Here is a 25,825-nt window from a genome sequence, read left to right as displayed (position 1 = left end):
GTCCGAATAACCTTGTTAGACATGAAAACAAAATAAAAGCCTCCTGGGTCGTCCGAATAACCTTGTTAGACATGAAAATAAAATAAAAGCTTCCTGGGTCGTCCGAATAACGTTGTTAGACATGAAAACAAAATAAAAGCCTCCTGGGTCGTCCAAATAATGTTGTTAGACATGAAAATAAAATAAAAGCCTCCTGGGTCGTCCGAATAACCTTGTTAGACATGAAAACAAAATAAAAGCCCCCTGGGTCGTCCGAATAACCTTGTTAGACATGAAAACAAAATAAAAGCCTCCTGGGTCGTCCAAATAACCTTGTTAGACATGAAAATAAAATAAAAGCCTCCTGGGTCGTCCAAATAACCTTGTTAGACGGGGAAAAAAATAATACCGATGCAGTTTTTAAATGGAAGTAATATGCATTTCCAGAATTCAAGTCTCATGTCATACCAAAGGCACGCAAATCGCGAAACATTGTTTGTAGCCAAACCGATCACCTCCCATTAAAATGGTATGGACATTTGATTAAAAATGGAATTCATAAATGCAATGTTTTTTGTATTCTCAAGTTAAATAAGAACGCGTTTGAATGTGTCCTTAAGCCAACAACCGTTCTAAAGGCGCATAAATAGTTATCACGAAGGTTAGAATTAATCACGAAAGACTTCCATATCTACCTTCAGAAACTGTCCATAAATGCAGCACATCAACGTTGGTTTCTATTGCTTTGATACAAACTGTGGTTATTTTCCTTCAAATTCAATTCTCATGCATAATGTGTAGTTACATGTGTATCTCTTTTTATTAAAACAAAAAACTATCAAATATGCCAAAAAAATGAATTTTGAAGGAATTTCTGTAGTTTTACTGGACGTTTTAAAACGACTTTTACTCTTTCAATATGGCAATAACTGACCACTAAGTGTGACCTTGCATTTTGAGCCTTGCATCACGATGCTATACGCGACCCACCTTCCCATGCTACTGTTCATGTTCGGCGAGGTGTTTGAAATTCGAATATAATTAAACTTATGTAAGTTACAGCTGAGACACGATATGTACGGACGGACACACGATCACTGTCGATTATAAGCCTTCAGGGGCATTTTGTTAATTAATACTCTCACTCGGTCATGGCCCTTTCGGCCAGGTGCTCCGATCAGATTGTTTACTCATTCTTGTTTGGGTTTTTTGGAGCATACTGCTAACAGAATGCAACCCTGGTTGGAGCTACCTTGTTTTTTTAACGTGCACTAGTGTACTGCCACATGGGACCGCCATTTAACGTCCTTCCTAGAATACGATTATTATTTGAGTGTTGCGGCAGGAAATCGAACATGCCACCCCTGGATTGACAGTCCAGACTGTTACCACTAGACCATGAATCCGCCACTTCAGGGGCGTTACACTTCAGGGAGGATAACAATTCATTCACAATCAGAAATAAGAACTGGAGCATTTTCAATCTTTGTAATTTATTTGTGTAATTTCAGTCAAGGTACATGTACACCATTTAGACAACATATAGTAAATATATAGTGTTCCTGAAATCCAAGTGAATGAATGGTGATGGATGAATTATAACAGTGAGTTCTACATATTGAATGTCAAACATCGATAATGAATATATGTGATGAAGTAAAGCATGATATAAACTTATAAAGCCTTATGTGTTCTAACAAAATGATGTCCTTGGACAAGTATTTAAATATTACACACTGTACTAGTTGAAAAAATAAGACTAGTACTTTGGCAGACTATTTTCACAAAAACTTAAGTATTAAAATATGTTCGAGTCATTACAAATGCAACTATTAAAAAATCATGTCTCCATATATTTCAATGTTAAAAGTGCATTCTTTTAGTAAGGAAGGTCATTTTCAGTTTTCTTCAGACATACATTTTTTCTTATCAATTTACATGTATTATTTAAAGAAAAAAATCTCCAACGAAATGGTGAACCGACTCATACATTCCGTATGTTAACAAAACAGCAAATTCCAACTTTGAGTATTTGTTATAAACCAGTAAAAACGATGTTCTTAACGGGACCCAGCTCACTGATTTTGTTGGCAACATTTTTTTCCAAATCAAGATATTTACTTATAACAATGAACAAACACTAACAGTAACTGACAAATATTCAATTGAACATAATTTTGTCAATGCCAAGCTTAAAATAATTTTATTTTCAATTGTGTACTAACTTTTTCTGAAAAATATATTTTTAAATAATTATTCATAACAGAGCTCTTATTTGAATTACTGATGACGTCATATCATTGAAACAAGCGTTCTGTTCACAATTTACATGAAAACTTTTTTTCGATGTATATGGGCTTATCAAACAGGTGAGCGAGTCCCTTTCAACATCACTGTCCAATTATAATCAACAAAACAATCCCCATACACTTTAACAAACCACAATATGTTTTGTTAAATCTCTATCCCTCGATTGTTCATGGAAATAACCCAAGAATCACACTTGTTATTTATAAACAATAAATCGATACAATGCCTGAAAGCGAAAAGGTTACTTTAGTATTGACTTATTTCTTTTTAATCATTAGTGACAAAAGCTTAGAAAATCACACGTATGACTGTTTCCTGGGTAGAAACCAGTACTGGTGGCACCAGAGCATTCTCAGCAAAAAGGTTCTTTCTGTTTCTTTGTTTATTGTCACTTAAAGCTGCACTCTCACAAACTGAACGATTTGATAACTTTTTTTTATATTTTATCTTGGAGCGTGCCAATTTTTGAGAAAGTGCATGAAAACCTCAGATATAAAACTGCTGACAAAAGAGCGGATCGGAGTTTCCATATTTACGTTTGGAAGTTGATGTTTTATCGCTAAAAGCATAACTAACGCTTTAAGAGTTTCCATATTTACGTTTGAAAGTTGATGTTTTATGGCAAAAAATGCAATTTTCAGCAGTTTACCAAACAATTGAGATCTGTTCTATCTTATATGACTGAATTAAAGGCACAGATGTTTTCAAAAAGGTCAAACTTGTGAGAGTGCAGCTTTAAAACCTCAATTTAACCTCTCAAAAATATTGTCGAAAAAACAACAACAGAAGCGAGTATCAACATCAAAGAAACAATTAAGTTTAAACTAATACTTATTCAACAAAACTTGATAAAAATAGTATAGAATTCAAATAAAATCTAAATATCATTATTGCAAAAGTTTTAATAAATTTTTTAAATTGGGCAATGTGAGAGGTAGAGTGTGGTGTTAACGGAGATCAGAGTGATAATTTTACATGATTTTTGAAGAAAAATTATGCCATAAACAGCTTTTAAATAAGATGATGATTACCGTTGATTGATTTAATTTTGCAAGGGCTTAACATTTACAATTTGTCACGAATCGATCAGATCTAGAATCAAACCGATGGTGGAATCTAGAACAAGCAGTCATCGAAATTAGTCTTTTGGATGAACTAGCCCGAATTCATATACTACAGCTTGGCATTACATTTTTGAACAAGCCCTGCTATTTAAAACCCAGAATTTGAGCAAGTCCGGAAAGCATTTTACCAGTGAAGGGCTTGCGGGCTTGTGCTAATATCGACTACTGAACAAGCCCAAAAGCCCTTCACTGGTAAATTGCATCATGGGATCCCTAATTTTTCAGTGCTCCAGCAAGGATTTGAAAATGGCAGAGTGCTAGGTCAGAAAGGGCACTTTTGATGCACATTGAATAACCCTTAATAGGGCACTTGCAAGGGCTAATGTTCAATTCTTATTGTGTATGTGTTGTAACTACTTTCAATACTAAATAGTTTGTTATAAATACCTTAGTTGTTATATTTATTTTACTGTCTTTAGAGTCAAAATTGTGTATATTTCTATTTTTATACTCTTATTTTTATACTCATTTCTTAAAACTGACTCTCAAACAAAAGATAACAGCATGGTGTAGTAAAAAGGCCGGAGGGTGCTGGAAAAGGGCAAGCAGGGTGCCCCAGCCTGCTTTTTAGGCCTATGTGGAGTACAGCTAAAATTCTGGATATTACATAAGCTTGGCTTGCTTAAAATATATGATGCCAAAGATAAGTGTAAGAATTTGGGCTTGTCAATATCAATTTAACAATGCTTGCTAATAATCAATTAAGGGTAACACATATTTTAAACCTCCGGATACTGGAAAAATCAAAACAAGACAACACGTGAAAACCTTAGAAAATGAGAATGATCTAGAATTCGAAAGAAAAGCTATACACAGCTCATTTAATGAAAGTTTCAGGAAATAAATGATCTTGTAATTTTAAATAATAATACACAGATACAAAATTTAAAGAAAATAAACAGAAATTAACATTCGATAATTTGAATTTGTTCAGAATGTATCACAAATATGATAAATGAGGAAAAAAACAACAATAAGCTAGTTTGTATTGTATCCCTGAACACACATGAAAATAAGCATCAGGAAATGTTTATTGTTTCCTGAAGTAAGAACATTGACATATACTAGTATAATAGAAGCACCTGCAACAATATCTTCCTCGTGAATAATACATTATATGTAAATGTTCCTGACTGAATTTCTATTGAAGCTAGGGCCTAGCATTTAGATCTTTAAAAACTTTGAGCTTGAAATCAAATATTTACAAGGACTGCATAAAATTACCAGAGACCCCTAGTATGTCAACCGAAATTGGGTCAATGGACCCCGGGCTCGGAAAACACAAATATTACAAAGGAAATTACAGTTGATTCCTGTTGGCTCGAACTAGCTTGGCTTGAACGCCTCCTTGACTCAAACTGAATGTAGAGGACAAATTTCTTTATACTGAAGGTAAGCATTCCCGTTTGGCTCAAATTTTCCGAGGCTCGATGTTATTTCGTTAGTCCCTGGGAGTTCGAGCCAACAAAGTTCCACTGTAAACAAGTATGGTAAAATTTTGTTGTTAGTGGAAGTTTTTGAAGTACTGTAATGCAAGTACCCTGCTTAAATACACATGTTTCATCGAGCTATTATGACTGAATTTAGTTAATGCCACAAAAGTTAAGTCAGGGCTGTCTTTCTACATTTGGGGAAGGGGCCAGAGCCCTGAAAAAGAGGACTTTTAAATAGCATTATTTTTGCTTTAAAGTGGAATTTTGAAAGTTGACAAAAAAACTAACAAAAAAACATTTAATGCAAATTGCTGAAATATACAATTGTATCAAAACACAGTACACAATATAGTGTCAATAATAAATGATTTTTTTTTAATTTAAATTTGACCTGCAATTGTATTTTCAAAGGATAGATTTTAAAGATAATGGAAAAAAGCTCTATTCCTTTTCTTGGGGAACTGGGTCTTATAGCCGCTCCAAATCAAAAGACAGCCCTGAATGTAAAATAAAATTATCACTTCCTGATGTTCAATTTAGAAAAACATCTGATTTGCCATAATAATCAAGGGCTCTCAAGAAAAGACACATGTAATTCCTTCTATTCCATATACAGTTAGGTCAGTCTTGTGCCAAGCCCTTAACACTGATCATAAGGAAGGCGTAAATATTGATAAATCATTCACAACACAGGTGCTTATATCTCTCACACACAATCATAATCACCAATCTTTAAACTAAACTATCGAAAACAATACATACATCCTCACAATGACCAAACTACATTGAAATTATTTACAAATTTAAAGGCTCCATTAACAAGTGAAATTAAAGACCAATTTGAGGCATTTTTACCATTTGGTGGGAGAAAAATATTGGTATTATGCCACTTCCTTATTAAAAGAGATTCACACAAAATTAGTCAAAAATATTAAACAACCAGTCGGATCATATTTGATTTCATCCACAATTGGTTACAATGAATTACGGTCGAACCCTGTTGGTTCAAACCTGCTCGTCTTGATATCCTCCTTGGCTACAAGTGGATGTAAATGACCATTTTTTTTCTACTGAAAGTAAGCATTTTTATTGGCTTAAATTTTCCAAGGCTCAAGGTATTTTCGACTGTCCCTGGGAGTTTGAGTCATCAGGGTTCAACTGTTATACAAAACGAAGCTCACAAAAAAAATGGTCCATACACTTATAATATAGTACTTGCGGATACAGAATTTCAAACTAAGACACACAATAAATCATTAAACAGATGTCTTTTCTTTTGCTTCAATGGGACAAATTATATTTTTTTGTTTTTTAATCATTAACTTCAAAACCACATGAATTGTTTAATACTCCAGTCATCAACTGTCAAAAAACAATCAAATCTTTGATTAAGTCATCTAAAAGTTATTTAAGACTTGCACATATAACATAAACCATTAACTAAAGCACATGTAAGTAATAAGAATCAGGCCTTTTTCACTTAAGACACCTGTCAGAAAAATCCACTGCAGCCTCTGTCAAACAGCAATACAAAGGGTATAGGGTTAGCCCGGCGTATACAGAGGCAACTTGTTGAGACTGGCCTTCTCCTCCTCTGTGTCTACCCGGGCCAACATGAGGGTGTGGGATTGGCCGCATGAGACTGTGTGGATGTACAGGCCCTCTAGGTTCTTCACTTCCTTCGCGGTTGTGGATGACTTGCAGCCCTCTCCAAAACCCTGTTAAAGGTAAACACAACTTTTTCGAAACTGAGGGCAATTCCGCTGGACTTATGAACTCGTGATTTCTATCCAATATACTTGGTGCCTGGCAGGAAGGCAGTTGAAATCCATTATTTAACTAGCCTCGGTCAGCGACCAGCCGTATAAAAACAAGCCCCTAGTGAGATCAAACATTCTACCTCCCGGTCTTAAAGCAGACTTTATAAACATGAAGAGATGCAAATTATTCTTCTTCCAAAAAGATAGTAATAAGTGAAATGTTTTTTCATATAGACAACCACATTAACATTAGTAATTACTGGATTAGCATATAATATGCCTATCCAGTTATTACTAATGTTAATGTGATATAGCCAACAAAAAATGCATATACACACATGTACATTGGTTATTTCTCCTTCCAATTACCCAAAACAGGACAACCTAATTGGGAATTTTGACACTGCATTGGGAAAAAAAGTAAACTTATCAAGGTGGGTAATGTTGTGGAATTTTGGTCCCCAAAAAGAACCCTGAGGTTCTTCTAAATCCATTTTTCAGCAAACAGCTCATATATTCATCTCACCAGTTCACCATATGCAGGGCTAGGTCCCCAGGCAACCACACTATCATCTGCCGCAACTACTACACTGCTCTTCCTGCAACACACAACACAGTACAAACACTATAGGAAAATTTCTTTGCAGTCATCTAGTATTAACTATTTTCTAATCAGGTTCAAGTTAATATGTGCAGCTTTACTTATGTCTTTACCATAAATTTTAACAATTTTTACGCACAAGGACAAAGTCAAGTATTCAATTTGAAGCTGTTTAAATTTTACCATCCTTCAAATTTAGTCGTCTTTTATTATTTAAGTGACGATGACAAAGACTAGTACTCACCCACAGCCAACACTCCTTATTCTCCATCCACTGAGGTCCATAACGGGTTTCGGGTACATAGTGGCCTCTCCTGATGTCTTAGTTTGTCCCCAGAACATCAACGCTCCTGTAAGTAAACCAGGGGGATTAAATTTGGGTATATACCAGGGTTAGACACTAACATTTTTCACAAGGTAGTTCCTCGGACTACTGGATCCGAAATCTGGGTAGTCCAGCAAAAATTCTGGTAGTCCAAATGCAAGCCTGCAACGGATTCCATCAGTGTTTTGTGAGACTTAGCCTTCTTAGAACATTGTCAGTATAACCATTTGATTGGTCATGATTTTTATCTGTCTCAATCTTAAAATTTCCACATTATTCAAAAAAAATTTGGCCTTTAAATTTAATTTTAAAACCTAAAAAATGCTAAAAACCATGCTAAAATACCTCAGATTAAAAATCTAATTACCATGCTAAAATACCCCATAATCTGTCACTTTCAGGAAAATGTTGCAATAAATCACTTGACACTAAAACACCTCGACTGAGAAGTTATGGCACAAATGACAGACATCCTACTGATAAGCAATATTTGATTATTGGCATCCTACTATTCAACTACTTATTCTTTGCTAATCTAAACGACATATCATATAATGCTTAAAAAACATGATGAAATAAATTCCGAAAGTACTATTAGTGATTTTTTATATGGGAGTAAGATAACAATTAACATGACGCTGCCTGTCAGTCAAACTAGCTGATCAATACCCGATTGACCAATCAGCGTCCAGATAAGGCAGGGCTTATCAGTTGCTGTTGCTTTCCTCAATGACCTCCGACAATCCTCACATATCAACAGTAGTGTAATTACGCTGTTATATATATTTAACACAAATTATGTCTCATAATTGAGTGATAGTAAAAACAGGTTAACTAAGAAATCCGAAATACTGACATTTTCCCTTAATGCTGCTAAAATTATAATAGATAACAAGGGACTGTTTAGGCAACTAATTCAATTCTCAAAATGTCTTAATGTAAACGTACATAATATACGTATATTTCCGTTTTAATTGCCTTAAAATAAGAAATATCATTATGAGAATTAGTGTACAATATTGATGATATCTAGCGATTTAGTTTGATTTTGAAATTTGTCTCCTTATTGTGCGAAAAGTTTTAAATCCGAAGCATATATGTTTGATTTTAAGTTTGTTTTGACATATTAGTGAAAAAGACACCTTAGTTTATGTGAGTTTTACATTTTTTATTAAATTTAATTAAATATCTGATATATAGCTTAAAGTCACAAAAAGTATATATGTATACATGATTATCAATCGAGAAAGGAAGAAAAACAGCGAAATCCATTGAGTTTTGACAATGGATCTATACGAACATCATTTTTTTGTTGATTTTCGGATAGAAAAGTATAATACATGTCTTATTTCCCTTTATTAGAGTTTTAAAATAGAGACTGGTATTCTACTGTAACAAAATTCCGATGTTATTTAGAAATAAATTATTCTAACGTCTAGACATTTTTCTACCTGAATTATACACTGCATACAATTAATAATAATGAACTTATTTAATGGTATTCTTGCTTTTATTGCTATGTTTTACCATGTTTTTTATCTGATTGTCATTGATAACTTTTTGTATTATTATCGTCTGCTTCTGGGTATTTGTCGGAGGTCCCTAATTAAGCGGTCATGTGACATTGTATGTGTAGCCTTATCGCTATCGGCTTGGTCTCAATTGGTATTGGCCCTTGCTTCAATGTATAAAATGTTACGACATTTTAGCGCGAAAATTAACGTACACAATTTTGTCGTCGTCTGCACTTACAGTTGCATTATACCTGTTTTGGAAGTATGATTAATTTATCAGCTGCTCTTCTAAAAGCCAGTTTAGAAGATTTCATAAGCCAGACATAATGTTCCTTCTGTTTGCTTTATATGAACACCGACATTTGGCAATACCCTAAACCATAATAACCATGACGTATTTTCAGAAAATCTAAAAATAGTAACAACCGTCATGTGTTTGTCTACATCGTATCTTTCATTGTTTTTGACTGAAAATGCAAGGGATTTAAAAATTCTGCCACTTGGACCCAAATCTACCTCGCTGACATTGGCAGAGGTGCACATGTCTGACGATTAAAACACACCATAGAGTGCGAAAATGGTTTTTCCCTTTCTAAATAAAGACATTCTACTGACTGGTTTAAACATTGATCGATAGGCTGTACGAAATGCTAGCGAATTTCGGTTAACAGTCCACGTTGTCCGGAACTGCTCGGCCATCTTCGGCAAGCTTTACAATGAGTGTTTACCGGTGATAATCGGCTTCTTGACATCACGTTTTACGCAAGTTTAAGCGTAATAAAGATTTTATGCTCAATTAACTGATGTGATATTTACTTTCTTCTAGTAGTCCGACGGACTATTGACTTAAAATGTCTTGTAGTCCGACCAAAAATCTGGTAGTCTCGGACTACCGTTAGTGTCGAACCCTGTATACATCCCATCCACTCCCCACACAGCTAACATTTCTAACCCACCATCCTTTGAAGTCATTGACAACTTTCACAAGGATTAACGGGAAGCAGAAAAAAAAGAAACATTTTTTCACTAAGTTTAAATTTTTCATCAAGATGCTTAATGAACACTGACTAAAGACAAGATGAAACCTTAATTAATTCTTTAAGAAAATCAAAGCTGAATATTTATTGAAATTGAAGCCTACCAGTTTCAGTGACAGCGAAAGAGAAGCTGGATCCTGCTTTCACAGTGCTGGCACCTCTGTTTAGCCCCTCGAATGACTTTATGAGTCTTGGAACCATCTCATCTTTGTTTTCCGCATGGCCTAGTCGCCCGTACGCCCCGAACCCCCAAGAGAAAACACGCTTCTTGCTGTCGACAACAACCTGAAGTTTTTTTAGAAAGCATTATTGAAGCAAAATGTTAAATGATATCTTGTCAGAAAACAAGCGCTGTGGATTGTACATTTCTCATCCATTGATTTTCAGTAAAAAAATTGACCTTCATATTCTTGTATATATTGTCTCTGGCAACATGCCTACAAAGTTTCGTTTGTATACCTTGAAAAGTGTTTGAGTTATGGCATAAAACAAAAATGTTTTCACATAAAACATCAATTTTTTAACATAATTATGAAAACCTGCGATCTGATTTTTTGTCAGCACTCTTATATCACTCAGACACTGGTTTTCAGATATTTACACATAAACTATCTTATTCCAAGATAAAAAAAAATGTTAAACAGTTAATCCATGAGAGCGCAGTCGTTCGCTAAAAGTAATCCCATTGTGTCAGGCATGCTTTGCAGGGGACACAAAAAGCCATGGGAACCGTCACTTTAACTATAACTCACAGTGTGATTTATTCCACAGGCAATCTCCCGGACTTCCACATCGACAATTGGTGTGACACGACCGTCCCTTGATTTCTCAATCCAAACCGCAACTTTCCTAGGGGTGGTCTCAAAGTGGAACGACAGCTTGTTGCTAGTGAGGAAATACTGACCGTCGGTGTTGTGACCTAAAATAGAGTTTGAGCCAGGTTTTAAATAGGGCAAGGTGTTGCAGAAATAGGACAAAGCAGTAAGGGCGAAAAAAGGGCATCATCATTTAGGGCTATAAACTTAAACATTAGAATTTGACAGAAAATGTTAGGAATTGGAATTGAATTAGCAATATGGTTGGTTATCAAACTTGTCCAAGTTGTTATGCTTATGAACGTTCTGATTATTTGGTGATGATTGGACGAAGGCTTCTAAACTGTTATTGAGCAGAAAAGACCAATTTTTGGTAAATTCTATAACTAAAGGTCAATTATTCTCAACTGACAAGCGCGATATGGCTGGTTATCGAACTTTTATAAGATATTATGCAAATTCACATTCTGACCAAACTTGTTGATAATTTGACAAAGGCTTTTAAAGTAACATGTATTGAGCAAACAACGTGCTCACCCACCCTATGAATGTGCGTATAAAAAGAGAAATGTTTGATTATTCTAAGCATTTAATTCTTTAATTAATGAAGGCAGTAGGGTACACATGCTGATCACCATTACGGCAGAAGGATGCCAGACCTTTTATTTCATTTATAATTCCTTCCTTTCACAATAATAAAATAAGAAATACATACAGCTTCCCCAACATGAAAGTGTACTTTTTCAGCCATTGAAATTAGACTTTTAAATCAACAAGTTGAAATTCTTGAACTAGTGCTGTCATCTGAATATTTGAACAAGCCCTGCTATGTAAAATCAATTTGAGCAAGCTCAGAGAGCATTTCACAATAGCAGCTCTTGTGGGCTTGTGCATATTAGGACTATTGCTTTTGGTCAAGGGATAAAAAAAAACCCTATCAGTGAAGAGTTTAAACACATTATTTAAAATATTTTAAAAATGATTTTTTTTTGTCAGCCAAAAAATTCTCCAGCTATTTCAGCCTACCTAGCTGTCCATATTCCGGACATCCAAATGAGTACAGATTTCCCCTGATATCCGCCATCATGCTGAACTCTGCCCCGCACGCAAATGTACGAACAGGTGGACCCCTGTATGCGATCCTCTGTGGGCTGGCAACATGCGCTACGGATGTACCGATTCCAAGTTGACCCATCTTGTTTTCTCCACAGCTGAACACTTGACCCTTGTCTGAAATCCAAGGTTTTTTTGCTTTAAAATCATTAAGATCACTTATGCTATTTTCAAGTTTTAATTTATATCTGAATGTTTGTATGAACAATCTAGAATTCTGACACATGTTCTTGGCATCAATATTCTGAAAGACACCATATGGTTACAAAATCATCAAATTTAGTATTTTCTCATAACAGGCTTAGATATTTTCTTATGAGCTAGTATGAGGCCAATTATACGTCATATTGCATGATTAAAAGAATGTTTTGTCACTGTCTCAGCTGTGTTTTTTTCCGTTTAAAAATAATGCATAATGGTTTTCCAATTTATAGTGTCAAGTCCCCTTAACAACCCCTGCTATTTAAAATCAAGACTATTATATAATTTCACCTGTGTAGGGCTTTCAGACTTATTTCGACCACTAGTTTTTACAATAAATATTCATAATATAAACACAAGATTTATTTAACATCGCAATGATGAATATGTTTCAAAAGCATGTGTACCGTAAACATTTCTTTTTTCAAATCTGCAAGGAACATTTGATTAAAAACCATTCACCATTCCTCAGTGATTACCAGTACTATCAATAACAAAGCTCATATTGCGATCGAACAAGGGGCCGTCTGATCCAGAGACAAACTCTCTAACCACTCGGCCATCTCCACAGACTGTTGTGAAGAGGTCTTGGTTCTTACTGTTGTAGCAGCTATGATATTCATTCTACGTCGATTCTTGATATCTGCCTGCTTATCAAGACAACCCAGGTAACATTATGAATTTACTAGCTTAAAATATACCTGTTAGGAAGAGGGTATGGCTCCTTCCCGTTGCAGCAGCTATGATGTTCAATCCATCAAGACACTCAATGACTGTTGGCTTGTCCACACGGTTTAAATGTCCGAGACCAAGTTGGCCCTTGTCATTTCTCCCTAAGATAGAAAACAATTGAAAAATAAAACAGGATTATTTTTTACAAGCCCTGCTATATAAAATTCAGAATTTGAGCAAGCCGAAATATATTTTACCCGTGCAAGGCTAGTGGGCTTGTGTTTATTTCGACCACTGCATAATGCAGTATTAATTACCGTCACAATGACGTGGCTGCCTCTCATATATCTCAATGTTACAATGACTCTGTTTTTTTCTGGTAAACAGATTTGCTTAAATAATTCCAAACAGATTCTGTCAACTGTCAACACTAACACTTCTTTTGCAAGACTTATGTTTATCTTTAAGATCAGAACTACCCCATAATTTTCATCCAATCGCCCTTAAAAACCCGAAACTATGCTATCACAACAGCAGTCATATCTCAAATCTTTACTTACAACTTAAAATATATTAATGACCAGGTGCTCCAGCCAGTAATTGGAAAGGGCTGGGTGCTAGGTGAGAAGGGGCACTTGCAAGGGTCAATGTTCAATTCTTATTGTGTATGTGTTGTAACTACTTTCAATACTAAATAGTTTGTTATAAATACCTTAGCTGTTAGCTTTCCTTAAGTGTCGAGGTATATAATTTATTATTTCATATCTATTTCTGAAAATTGACTCAGTCAAACAAAAGGGCACAGCGGGATGAAGTGAAAAGGCAGCAGTGCAGGCGCCTAGCTTACTGTACGCATATGCACAGAACTTTGCGTATTGAAATTATGAAAGATTTTGTCATATCAATAACCTGGATTTAAAATAAAAACCAAAGGGGGAGGTAGGGGTTGAAGGGGTTAACCTACCCCCAAGACATTGATACCGCATAACCCCAAATTGGCCCTTGCTACGCGTCTGCAGGGTGTAGGAAAAGGGCTGCATGGTACTCCACCCTGCTTTTTAGGCCTAGCTGGAGCACTGATAAAATTAATCATTCCATACTAACCAAAGGAATATGCTTTTCCTGCGGTGTCAATGATTACGTTGTGGGCACTCATGCTGCTACTGACAATTGTGCGTACCCTAACTTCCCCTGTGATACCGGCAAGACGATTCGGTTTCCACAGGTTTGGACCCTTTGAATTCGCTGAAAAAATAAAATAAATGCATCTTGTATAAAAATTGTTATTGCATTATAATTGGTATTGTCAGAAGATAATATAGTTTTGTTGAATAATAAACTTTATTTACAATGATTAATAAACTACAGAATGTTAAATGTACACAATTTAATATTAACAAATAGAATATTGACGAAGTGATCACAAAATTCTATATAAATCCTGTTCCCTGGGAAGATACAAGCGTGGTTTTGTACTCTTTAAAGTTAATATAAAATCAATGCACCACCAATAGGAAAGCCACTTGTCTGGCTTGGTGACTAACCAAATTGACGAGTGCAAAGGCCTGGAATCAAAACAGAGACACCCTCAGGGTTCCCACAAATCATAGAAAAAATTCATGACTTTGACCTGACCAAATCCCAATTTTTCAAAATATATTTGCGTTCATTGGAGCTCATTATTTAGTCATCAGGGCTTTTTCTGTCCATTTTGGGAAAAAGACCCTAAACATTTTGGAAATTTTGAGTCGTGAAAATGCCGAAATTTGGAAAAAAAAATTAAAAGAAAAAGCTGTCTTGTCTCCTGCGATTTAGGAAATTATTTATTATTAGTTTATTTTCCCTTTAAAAGACCCACAATGGCTGAAATATCAATCCCTGGGGTGTAAATATCTATTGCAATAAATCAAGACATTTCATATTTCATATCTCTGAATGTGATGAAAATCAATGATTTCTGAGTTCAATTACCAAAAAAACTTCACATCACATAATTTATTAGGATGTTTAAAATGAACCAGTGCTGGTAAAAAAAATTCTAAGAAAACGCCCTGGTCATCTATGAGAATTATCAATAATGATGGCCTCCATCCTATTCAATAATCTGATTTCAAGAAACAGAAGTATTGGCAGATAGATAATAACTTTGGGATGGTACGCCGGTAAATAGAATTTAATGAAGTGCCAATTAAAGATTTGTTAAAGGTATTTTGATTATTAACCAGAAGGAAAAAAAATGCCTTAGTCTTTTTTCCCTCTTTCTGCTATTTCACAAATAGCTACCATGGCCCTTGGTCTCAGATTATTACCCTAACTTTTCACAAGTTCCTTGAAAAATCAACAACTATAATTCGCCATGGGAACTCTGACCTTGGGCTAAATAAAAAAACTGATGTCCAAATACCTCCTTTAGGAAGACTTTTACGTCCAGTCATGTCCCAGTTCATCATACCACACAAGAGAAGTTCACCGCTGATCATTGGAGCTTCCAAAGTCTGAAATAAATATGAGTTAAATAAGGTGTGCATGAGAAATGTTTAAGTGTTACAGTTTTACCAATCTGCTACATATCTTGCAAAGTAGAGCTAGTTATGATTATCATGCCAGAATATTGTTTTATATGCTAACTGGTTGCCATTTATTGTCATAATGTCATCACTCATCAACTTACTTAAGCTGCAGTAAAACTGGCTGCCAGAGGACATAGAGGTGTTTTGAAACAAACATCTCACTTTTTTTTTAACTCAAATGTGTTGGATTTCAAAGACCATCACTCTTGACTTGACTGTACCCTTATAAGCAAGAGTAAGAAGCTTTAAGCCTGAAACTTTTCCACTCCCATTTCAAGTGGAATTAAAGTAAACCTGTGAGGAAAAATGCGCCTGGTGTTGGGCACTTAACGCCAGAACAGCTCGGAGCTCAACCCAACGGATCTAACTGGGCCGTTGATTTTACCCACAAACACTACATACCTCCCCCATCATTTAAGTAATGCACCAGTCAATTGTAACCATAGACCCCCAGGTCCCCAGGGTATACCAGGGATAGCAGGAGAAATGGGTCATGTTTTTACCTTCCAGGTGGCCATGCAGTGCCGGGTGAATACGGTTGTGTTGTCCTCGCGCCAAAAAATAGCGGGGAATGGGCCTTACCAAGGTCCCTTGAATTTGGGGGCATTTAGCGGGGATTTTACCAGCAGTTCGTCCCCTCAGAGCGGGGATTTTACGCGGGGTTAGCGTGACCAAAGTCCCCGCTATTCACCGGACCTGGGGTAGACGTGGTTACAATTGACTGGTGCATAACCTTGGAGGAAAAGTGTACCCTGTGCGCCCACAACTGCTTGAAAACTAGCACGACGCTCTAACCAATTGAGCTTATCAAGCAGATGGTTCTTACCCACACGCAGAATTTACACCACTGTAAAGATACAGAAACTTTTAATACTCAATTATCAAACATTTCATTTCAGAACTTTACAGAAAATTTGGGGAGGGGAGGGGGCTGAGAACAAAGGTGTATGACAAAAGAAGCTAGTCAGTTCAGCCTTTCGGTATTAATATTTAGTTGAATGTAACCTTCAAAAAAGAAGATAACACGGCATAAACAGACGATTTCCTATGGATCGTAGATACATAAACAACAAACATGTACCTTAACATATACACGACCGTATGACACTTAAATCTTACGATATCAACAGCGGGTCCGGTGTCTTCTACGACTTGTGGACCATTTCCATTGTTCGCCTCATCGACACCGACATCTGAATCAGAGTCATCAAATTCGTCCTTCTTTTTCTTTTGACGCTTTGACTTTGGAGCTTTACCATTGGCGCCAGCTGCTTCTCGCTTTTTCGGTGGCATAGTTAACAATCAAATTTTCTCTGAATGGCCTGTTCAGTTGGTTATTTTTGACGTTTTTGCTGCCGCCAAAATGTTTGTGTTATTTTCTCTTTGCCGGTTTCACGTTTTTACGAGGTCATCCGAAAATACACGAAGTAGATATCCGAGTATTTTAATTGGACATTTATCTCCGTTAACTCTCGTTATATTCCGTACCTCATCGTGAATTGGTTACACATCACTATTAAAATACGAGTTATAGATCACACTAATTTGCTCAAGGTAGCTGGGAAGTGTTTCATTGCGCACCGTTGTCATCGGTGTAACTTTTTTTTAAAAACACATTACAAATAAAACTCAATATAATACACTTATGGTTTCATTAAGTAATGTGCAATAACGTGTGGCTATTTTTAAAATTACAATTAACTTCTGATTAATAAAGAGATATCCACAAGACAAGCTTGTCTGTACATTTAGTACTTTAGGCCAAATAATTGCCAAAGATAATAGTATCACTGGAAATTACATTAAGAAATAAAGGAAGTAAATTATAACAGTTCATTTAATTCTGCCAATACAGCTGATACACTTTAAATGTGGAGCGCTAGGTAAGGGGGCTACTGGTACCGGCATATCAGTTTAACGTCTTACGGTTCTACGCGGCCGGGGTTTGAACCCCAAACATCCCGCAGCCGAATCTGAATTATAGAGGCTGTCCACTGAGCTAGGCTTATAAAACGTGAGCTACTCCTCGAACTGGCACTTCTATCAAAAGGGTGCTTTGACACCCGTAGCATTCGCGCATTCGTCTCTAAATTTTAAAACTGTCGAGATCGTGTGAGTTACAGTCCGGGCAGTAGTAACAACACTTACATTCTCCGAAAACGAGTCGTTGGTTCTCCTTAATTCGTACCGTCAAGGTCAAGTCTAGTGTGTTATAATTGTCAACAGTGCACAATCCGATTGTCGAAACCAGATCCATTGCTGTGCCGATATGAATATAAACTTAGCCCTGGGGTCAATTTTAATCTTGTTTCAAACCGAACATCGGTTTCTGACAAGATGAAGAATTTCAAGTTTTTCGATTTCCGTTGCAATAGCAACCAAATTTCAAAATGGAATACAACTCTTTCAACATATTCGAAAGAGGAATACCTGTTTATAATGCACGTGAAGTTTAATTGAAGTTGTTAAAAAGGTTAAGTAGGAGAAAAATTTAAACATAAATAATGTTTAAATATTTAATTTAAATACATAATTGATGTATATGTTATTGTTGTATATACATATTTATACATACAATTATGACATATACATTCATCAATTATCTGGCAAGGTGTACCTGGAGGTTGGTAAGGCAAACCAAATGGGTGCATATGAGTTTGGTTTGTGGTCACCAAGCCGGACAAGTGGGTTTTCTCGAAACTTGATCGTGTTTCCCCCACAACACAAGACCCCACTCTCGCGCAACACAGTGCAAACGATAATGAAATATTATATATTATCACAACTTTCTTCACAATCGTTGTAAAATATATATTGTTTAAACTAAACCATATATGCTTGTTCCCCATTTCATTGGCAACATATATAAGGTAGGTAGTTCAGGATAATTATTACTAGTAAATGTTTTTGTTAGGAAGTTGTGTATGAATATCGTTTCCAAACCGCAAACCGTCGCCATTTTCTCTGGGTACATCTAGATGTATGTGCACACCCCAATTGAAAAACAAGGACATGGCATCTCTAGAACAATTCAAGACACAAAATATAATCACAAGAGAACACCATGTTGACCATTGACCCGACTGTCAAAATTGAGTTCAAATACATAACCCTTCCGCCAGGGAGTCAATCGGCTACAAACAACTAATTTTCAGACTTCCACAAGCTATGATTTTTCCAATATTTACATTGAAAACTATCAATTTCTGCATTAGAGTGTCAAATTCAGTCAAGTTCTCTGCAAAAAGAACATTTTTTGCTTCTTTTTCATTCAATTTTAATAAAATATTGATACTTGAACACAAGCACTCTTTGTTTCTGTATTCACATCCGGATCTTGGTCAACGGGGGGCAGATAACTGTGGTCTTGAGCCAGATAAAATAGTCTTCTTGCAATTCTTAATACGGCCGTGTGCAAAAAAGCAGGGTATTTCGGTAAACCGGAAATACACAAGTTTTATTTTTTTACGCCTAATGCTATTCAACTACCATGGGACACATGTTTACCTAGATGTACTTGTTTATATATTACACGTCTAGGTATCACGACCACAGTCAAGTGAACATTGAACACCCACAATAACATATTTCATTGATGTTATCGTACTTATTTAGTTATTTATGTGGTAAATGTGCCTTAATTCCATTTTCCACATTGACAAATAACAATGCATTTAATTTCTTTATACATAATATGTTGTAAATATATATAATCTTTCTTTCATCATAGTTAAAGTATCACAGTCATTCATTTCTATCTTTGGAAAGTTTGGTACAAATCTACTACAATTGAAAAAAATGAATATTTCAAAAGTACAATGCAAGTCTGTAAGCACATGTGGTTCGTTGAGCCCTGAATTTCAACATAACTTATGTAAACACTTCGTTACTAATAGCCTACACACTACCACGGTCGCCAATGACTGCCGTTACCATTTGCAAGCTTATCTGCCTCGTTCGTTAAAACCTTTTTTCCAGATGTGTCAGTATTTCTAACTGGTGCAACTGAAGTGTTCCACTGAATGCATGTTGTGGTTTGTGGTACTGTGGTTGGGTTGATCTGTAATAACATAAACTGTCCTCCACACAATAGGCCACTTGGCTGAAGCATTGCTGGCAAAATATAGTTCGGTTGGACTGAAGTCATTGGTTTGGCTTCTAAATGTATCTGATTATTGATTGATGGACAAGTTTTGTTTATGTTTGTACTTATTGTAGTGTCTGTTTCACTTGTATGCGTTGGTTTAGCCTTTGTAAAGTCAATAGCTTGGTATTGTGGTTTTACAGGTAATACGGGCACTTGTTTGCATTTTCCAAAAACTTCACAGCTCACGCGTACAGCGCTTGGATGCTGTTTGAGTTGTGGTAGAGTGTTTTTGATTGTTGCCTCTTGTAAAGTTTGGTTAGTCTCGTTGCTGCTTTGAGTTTGTTCATGTTGTGGGCCTGCTCCATAGTGGTTCTGCTCAAGTTTCGTAGACACATGGTTTACTATAGCACTTTGTAATGTCTGAACGTCAATACTGGTAGATTGATCAACGTTCTTCTGACCGAGTTTAGCGGACAGAGGTTGGAAAATATCCGGCGGTAATGTATGGCTATTATTCTTATATTCGAGGAATGTGGTAATTTCCTCCAAACATTTCGAGTAACCAGCTAGATATTCCTTTTCAGCATCACTTGGTGGAGTTATGGCATTCCTTGCATCAACATCTGAAATTAAATACAAACTGTGTTATATTGTTTAAAGTTTAAAGCGTTGCACTGTTTTATATTTGAATTCATGGAAGCATGTTAAACTTTATTGCACAGTTACATGATTTTTTGACTTTCTTAACTAAGTCCATTCTACTGAAGCTTGATTGTTGTCATATTAAACATATTAATGGACACATTAACTCTTTACCAGAATACAAGACCAGGCGGGATTTTACAAAGTCCACCGTCATTTCTAAGATGTCAGCTTTCTCTAGTTTTGATGGTCTGTGAGCCTGAAAAGGTAATGCTTTTCATAAATTTCAAATACAATATATCCTCGATAAAACAGAAATACAAAGGCCAGACCAGTATCTGCCTTGCTTTCAGTTCCTTGAAAGGATTATTAATGCGATATTTGTGCGATTTGTCTCATCTGTAACATATTATATGGAAATGATTGAAGGCGAAAAATGAAAATAGTATGTCAAAGAAGTAAGGTTACAATCAAACTGTAGAATGCAATGAAAACTCTCTCAGGGGCGCTAGAATGATTTCACGTTAGGAAACTGACCATGAGCCTCCTCATCAAAAGTTTTACATTAAATATGTTGGATTTTGGGCTACTTCTTCGTGAATGAATTGGTTTACATGAGTTTAAAATGGTGTTTATTGATGTATTCTATGCATATTCATTCTACCATATTGACATAAAAAGTTCGCCAGGACAATGTTAAATGGATTATCCGATAGATCCGTTAGTCGCCCTTATAGGGCTTATACAGTTGCTGCGGATTTTGCCCATTATTGACATTCTATGTAGTTTTACTAATGTCAAAAGCATTGTGTATTATAGCCCTTTTCGAAAAGATAGGTTTATCGACCCCTAAGTACTCTCCAAAAGGAAATAAGAACTCGTTAGAACGCATATCATTTGATAAATGATATTTGTTTGTATGACTCACATTTTTACGATAAAATTCCCCCATAGTATGTAACTCGATACGTATTGTACGATTCTTTCATCAGAAAGTATATAAATTAGACACACTATGATTTAAATGCGCAATTTATCAGCCATTGAAGAGTGTCATAGGTTAATATTAGGTGAATGTGAAGATGTTATTTATTTGACAGAGTTCATATTTTCTGTCATGTAACAGGATCACTCTTTTAAGGTTTTTTTTTTCATTAATAAAACATCAATGTGATACATTTTGAACATAACCACAATGAAGGTCCTACCAAAAGTATGACTTTTTCAGTATAATATATTATGGTGTTTTTAATGAATATTCATTCTACCATATTGTCATAAAGAGTTCGCGGGACAATGTTATATTAATGGAGGGGGAGGGGGGGGGGCACCAATTTTTTATGAACGTGAGTAACGTTCGTAAAACAGGACAAAAGTAGAGTAATATAGTTCGTTAAAAATGTAATAATGTGAAGCAACTATTATGGTGACAAGGGTTATTTAAAATACATCTACAAACATCGTAGATCACAATCTCAGGGTTGGAAGATGTTATATGAAATTTAAGACCTAAGTTATACATCAAATGAAGAAATGACAAACATCATGCGAATTTTGACATTGCTTGCTATTGGAACAATTTGTTTTCACGCACCTACTATAATTGACATCGTGTACTTAATACTTGGGCGGTGTATTAAGTATGAGGTTTTATATTTCAGTTTGGGTTACCATCTGGGCGCCTGGTAAACATTGGTGTATATGATTACAAAATAAATTACTTTAACCACTATACTTTAAGTTTTGCTAAAATCAAGTTTAATACATATCCGTTTTTATTTTGTTTTGACAAAGTAGACATGTTTTGATTGTTATAGAAGTTCATTTAACACAAATGCGGCTTTAAGTATTACATGCCCTTTATTATATCCGTTGTAGCCATGTAACGGAACGTGTTAACAATTATATATGAATATTATATTATATGTTTGTTATATTATCTTCATCAGACACTGATTACCACCGATTTACCGAGGTTGTATGCATATGTTCTTTATAAGAAACCAGAATACATACAAGTAAGCTGCACTCTCACAGATATACCATTTTTACAACTTTTTTTATATTTTTTTTGTCTCGGAAAGGTCAATTTTTTTGCATAAATATATCTGCAAACCAATGATAAAAGATTAAAAGATCAGATCGTAGATTTTTATATTTCCGTTCGAAAATTAATGTTTTATGGCTTTAACCGTTACTAACGGTTTCAGAAAAGTACATAAAACATAAAAAAATAACTTAAATATAACAATCTGCGATCTATTTTTGTCAGCAGTCTTCTATAACTGGTTTCTATGGATTTTCGCAAAAATTGGCTCGTTCCAAGACAAAAAAATAAAATGTTTTCAAAACGTTCAATCTGTGAGCGTGCAGCTTTAGAATTACATGTAGTTTGAAATCAATAGCGACTTACTTTATCAACCATTACTGTCTATTTTGAATTTTGTACATTGCTTATCACAATTTAAGTTAACAATACCAATCATAACATCAACGGTAAATTGAGTACCCAAATCTGATTACTAATGGAATACATCATTCCCATTACAAATGGCATACACCATAACATTTATTTGTATTAAATAACTAATGCATTTTAAATGTTCCTCGGTTGGGAAGGCGCTTTAGGAACAGGGTCCCTTATAGCTTTAAACATCTGGATTTGCAATTAATGATGTATTCTTTGAGTATGTATCACCACTAAAAATTGGGCGATATATATATTTGCTGTGCCTCTTTAAACTCGAACATCATTTTTATAAAATGCATTATTTAATACTAGTATGCAACATAAAAGTGACAATTACGAACACCTTTTACATAATGTGCGTTTTTAAAACGTATTATGTTTGTAGATAAAGATTTTATCTTAAAATGGCAATTTGTATTTTTGCGATCTTGTGACATTGCATATCAAATGTTACTAACTTAATGTTTTTTGTACATTATGTCGTATTTTTCTTAACCTGTCTTACCACTTTGTATTCCCAAATTTCAAAAAGCCTTTAAAGGCGCACAATATAAGTTGATGCAGTTTTTAATTATATAAAAGCAGCTTATATATTAATTTATGTTGAATCATTTTAACCTAGGTTAATCTGATCTTATGTTAATTTATCTAACATCATATTTACCTTATCTTTCACAATTTTCCGCTGCCGTGTTACGTAAGCATCGCAAGAAAATTTTTCACGTAAAGTGTTTCAATTTAAGATAAATCTTATGTAATGTTATTTTATCTTAAATTATTTTAACCCTTACCTCATCCTTGTTCGCCTCCAGCACTATTTCCTTTAGCTGCGTCAAACACTCGTTGATGCGGGCCCTTCGTCTCTTCTCGATCAGGGGCTTGTTCAACTGAAATCAGATAGTTAGGTGAACAAGTCGTGTTTTTTTTCCATGCCGTTAGTGCGAAGCGTCGCCTTTTTCTCAAACTAAAGGTTGTTTAACTAAAATCAGATAGTGAGGTGCACAAGTCGTGTTTTTTCCATGCCATTGGTGCGTACGCGTCGTGTTTTTTTCTCGATTTAAAGATTGTTCAACTTAAATCAAATGTGATGGAAATGTCTTTTTTTTTCTGCCGTACACTTATTTTGGTAAATCGACAGTCGGCAATAATTGATTTTAATCAGGCATATCGTTGCGTTTAATCAGTGGCCAGGTCAGTAGATAAAATATAATTTAATACATATGTAACTATAAATAGGGACTACGTCTCGGGCCATTATGAGTCATATTACGCAGTGTATTAACCACTAAGCTGGTTAAATTGTTATAAGAATGCATTCGCAAAATAAATAGGCCGAGGACCTGCAAAAAAAACCAGACCAACTATTTTGGTAAATGTGTACGAAGTAATGGTGAAAGATTATTACGTTTTGTGAAATAACCAGCTCCTGTTCAAATCTACCATTCACCCCATTAAACTCAATAAAGGCTGACTGCTGATTTACAAAACAAAATATTCGGCGGGTTTGAAAATTACTGTCATCCTTTCGGATGAAATAGTATTTCGAACATTTACATCATTAAACCTAACGTACATTCGTCTTCTAAAGGCAACGTTTATTTTACATACTATCATTTCAGAGATAATTCCCTCTTGAAAGGCAACTTCAACTCATGAAGTTCATCGATTATCTGAAGTGGTCTGATAATACATTCATGATCCAGATATAATCAAGGTAAAGGCGTTGCTCGATATAGAACTCTGTTCGGACCTGCTTTTTCTGAATGATTACGCAAATAATTTTACTTTTATACGACGTAGTTGTTAATTATAAAAAAGGAAACTATTCTTCTGACGAATTGAAGATGAACGAAACTTTGAATTTGCTTAAGGTGATTGCGATGTCCTAAATAAGTATTTTTCTTGAACCGTTTATTTGTCTAAATAATATTGTTTCCATTTTATTCGTTAGATGTAGTTGTAAATTAAAAACAAACAAACAAACAAACAAACATATCCACGACCACATACTTGCAAATGATGAACGAAAAATTGAATTTGATTTGAAATACTTACAGCAAAATAATGTTGTTTATAATTCATTAAGTACGATTGAATGATTGAGATACGTTTTATGGTTAGTTTGTAATAAATTTTCTTACAACATATTCTTTGTAACACAGAAAACTTAAATCAATATTTTGCTTGATAAATAACATTTCATTTATAATAATAATAATAATAATAATAATAATAATCATCATACTTTAACGAGTTATGTATCCTTCTGCAATATTTTATAAACTATTAATTATTTCAAAAAAAATACCTTTCGTTGAATATTTTTCAGTTTGCCTTTATCTGGTGACGTCGGCGGCCCCATATCACTCTAGCAGCATGCGCTCAAAGACGCAGCACCTTATACTGCCCACTTTCAAAAAACAACCGGTTTAAATAATATAACTTAAAAAAATATTTGCACTCCTTTTCAATGACAACTATTTCACAAAAATGTTCCGTTTATGGTATATTTTAAAATTAAAATTGAACGTTAAGTAAGATCTTTTTATTACTATAATCAATATCGATCCTAAATACTTCCCGCATCTGATTTAAGCTTCAATCTTAACCACATTGAAAGCAAACATTCACAACGACAAGAAAGGTAGGTAAAACAAAATCAAGCACGCGATAGTTGAAGCAGGGCGCGAGCCATATTTGCCATAAAAGGAAAGTAAATAGGCAAGGTCTGGGTGAACAATTTAATGTTTATCTTTCAAGCATACTCCTATCAAACGCGTCGGAACAAGAATCACGGACGATTTTTCAAATTAATGATAATAGAAATCAACAACTGATTATTTGGTAATTCTACATAGATGAAACAAAAAAAACTCGACTTAAATGTTAGGTTTACAGTAAATTGTTTATGTGCGTATTATCAGAATGAATCTGAGTATTTCTATCGGCCCGCACTTATTCGTAAGTAACATAATGAGTTTAAATGTCATCATTAATATCATGAAATAAAACCCCATTATATCAATCGGTGTGGTGTCCCGTTTACTGCGAAACTACGTACAATATTGAGTATGTCCTACAAAACGTTTATTAAAATATGGCCACCAAATGCCGATTTCTTCAAACAGTTAAAGATGCACTATTACTCCCAAAGAATATTTATCACAAGTAA

The 25,825-nt window shown here is 35.0% G+C and overlaps 2 protein-coding genes across 2 annotated transcripts; both read right to left on the bottom strand.

The window, feature by feature from the left end:
- Positions 1-1,455: 1,455 nt before the first annotated feature.
- On the bottom strand, positions 1,456-16,837 carry LOC128202765 (protein RCC2 homolog). Its single transcript, XM_052903899.1, has 10 exons — positions 16,574-16,837; positions 15,289-15,379; positions 13,989-14,129; positions 12,914-13,045; positions 11,925-12,128; positions 10,836-11,002; positions 10,188-10,368; positions 7,452-7,557; positions 7,133-7,205; positions 1,456-6,564 (listed from the first exon to the last, which is right to left on the bottom strand). The coding sequence occupies exons 1-10, from the start codon at positions 16,745-16,747 to the stop codon at positions 6,391-6,393; spliced, it is 1,443 nt and encodes a 480-aa protein (XP_052759859.1). The 5' UTR covers positions 16,748-16,837; the 3' UTR covers positions 1,456-6,390.
- Positions 16,838-19,143: 2,306 nt separating this feature from the next.
- On the bottom strand, positions 19,144-25,255 carry LOC128203632 (uncharacterized). Its single transcript, XM_052905129.1, has 4 exons — positions 24,962-25,255; positions 23,445-23,540; positions 20,358-20,442; positions 19,144-20,164 (listed from the first exon to the last, which is right to left on the bottom strand). Exons 1-4 carry the CDS (start codon positions 25,013-25,015, stop codon positions 19,359-19,361), a joined length of 1,041 nt encoding a protein of 346 aa, XP_052761089.1. The 5' UTR covers positions 25,016-25,255; the 3' UTR covers positions 19,144-19,358.
- Between the last annotated feature and the right edge of the window lie 570 nt (positions 25,256-25,825).

Source organism: Mya arenaria, chromosome 9 (genome assembly GCF_026914265.1).
Source record: "Mya arenaria isolate MELC-2E11 chromosome 9, ASM2691426v1".
NCBI lineage: Eukaryota > Metazoa > Mollusca > Bivalvia > Myida > Myidae > Mya > Mya arenaria.
This window is presented reverse-complemented; position numbering and strand designations above follow the sequence as displayed.

What these genes read in the sequence shown, in the direction of transcription:
- LOC128202765 (XM_052903899.1), bottom strand. Translation starts at nt 16,747, where the DNA reads ATGCCACCGAAAAAGCGAGAAGCAGCTGGCGCCAATGGTAAAGCTCCA. An exon ending in AGGAAAAGCATATTCCTTTG is followed by an intron (nt 13,046 to 13,988) that starts GTTAGTATGGAA and finishes TTTCTATCTTAG; the next exon opens with GGAGAAATGACAAGGGCCAA. An exon ending in TTTCGCTGTCACTGAAACTG is followed by an intron (nt 7,558 to 10,187) that starts GTAGGCTTCAAT and finishes GTTTACTTACAG; the next exon opens with GAGCGTTGATGTTCTGGGGA.
- LOC128203632 (XM_052905129.1), bottom strand. Translation starts at nt 25,015, where the DNA reads ATGGGGCCGCCGACGTCACCAGATAAAGGCAAACTGAAAAATATTCAA. An exon ending in TGGAGGCGAACAAGGATGAG is followed by an intron (nt 20,443 to 23,444) that starts GTAAGGGTTAAA and finishes TTACCTTTTCAG; the next exon opens with GCTCACAGACCATCAAAACT. An exon ending in CCGCCTGGTCTTGTATTCTG is followed by an intron (nt 20,165 to 20,357) that starts GTAAAGAGTTAA and finishes ATTTAATTTCAG; the next exon opens with ATGTTGATGCAAGGAATGCC.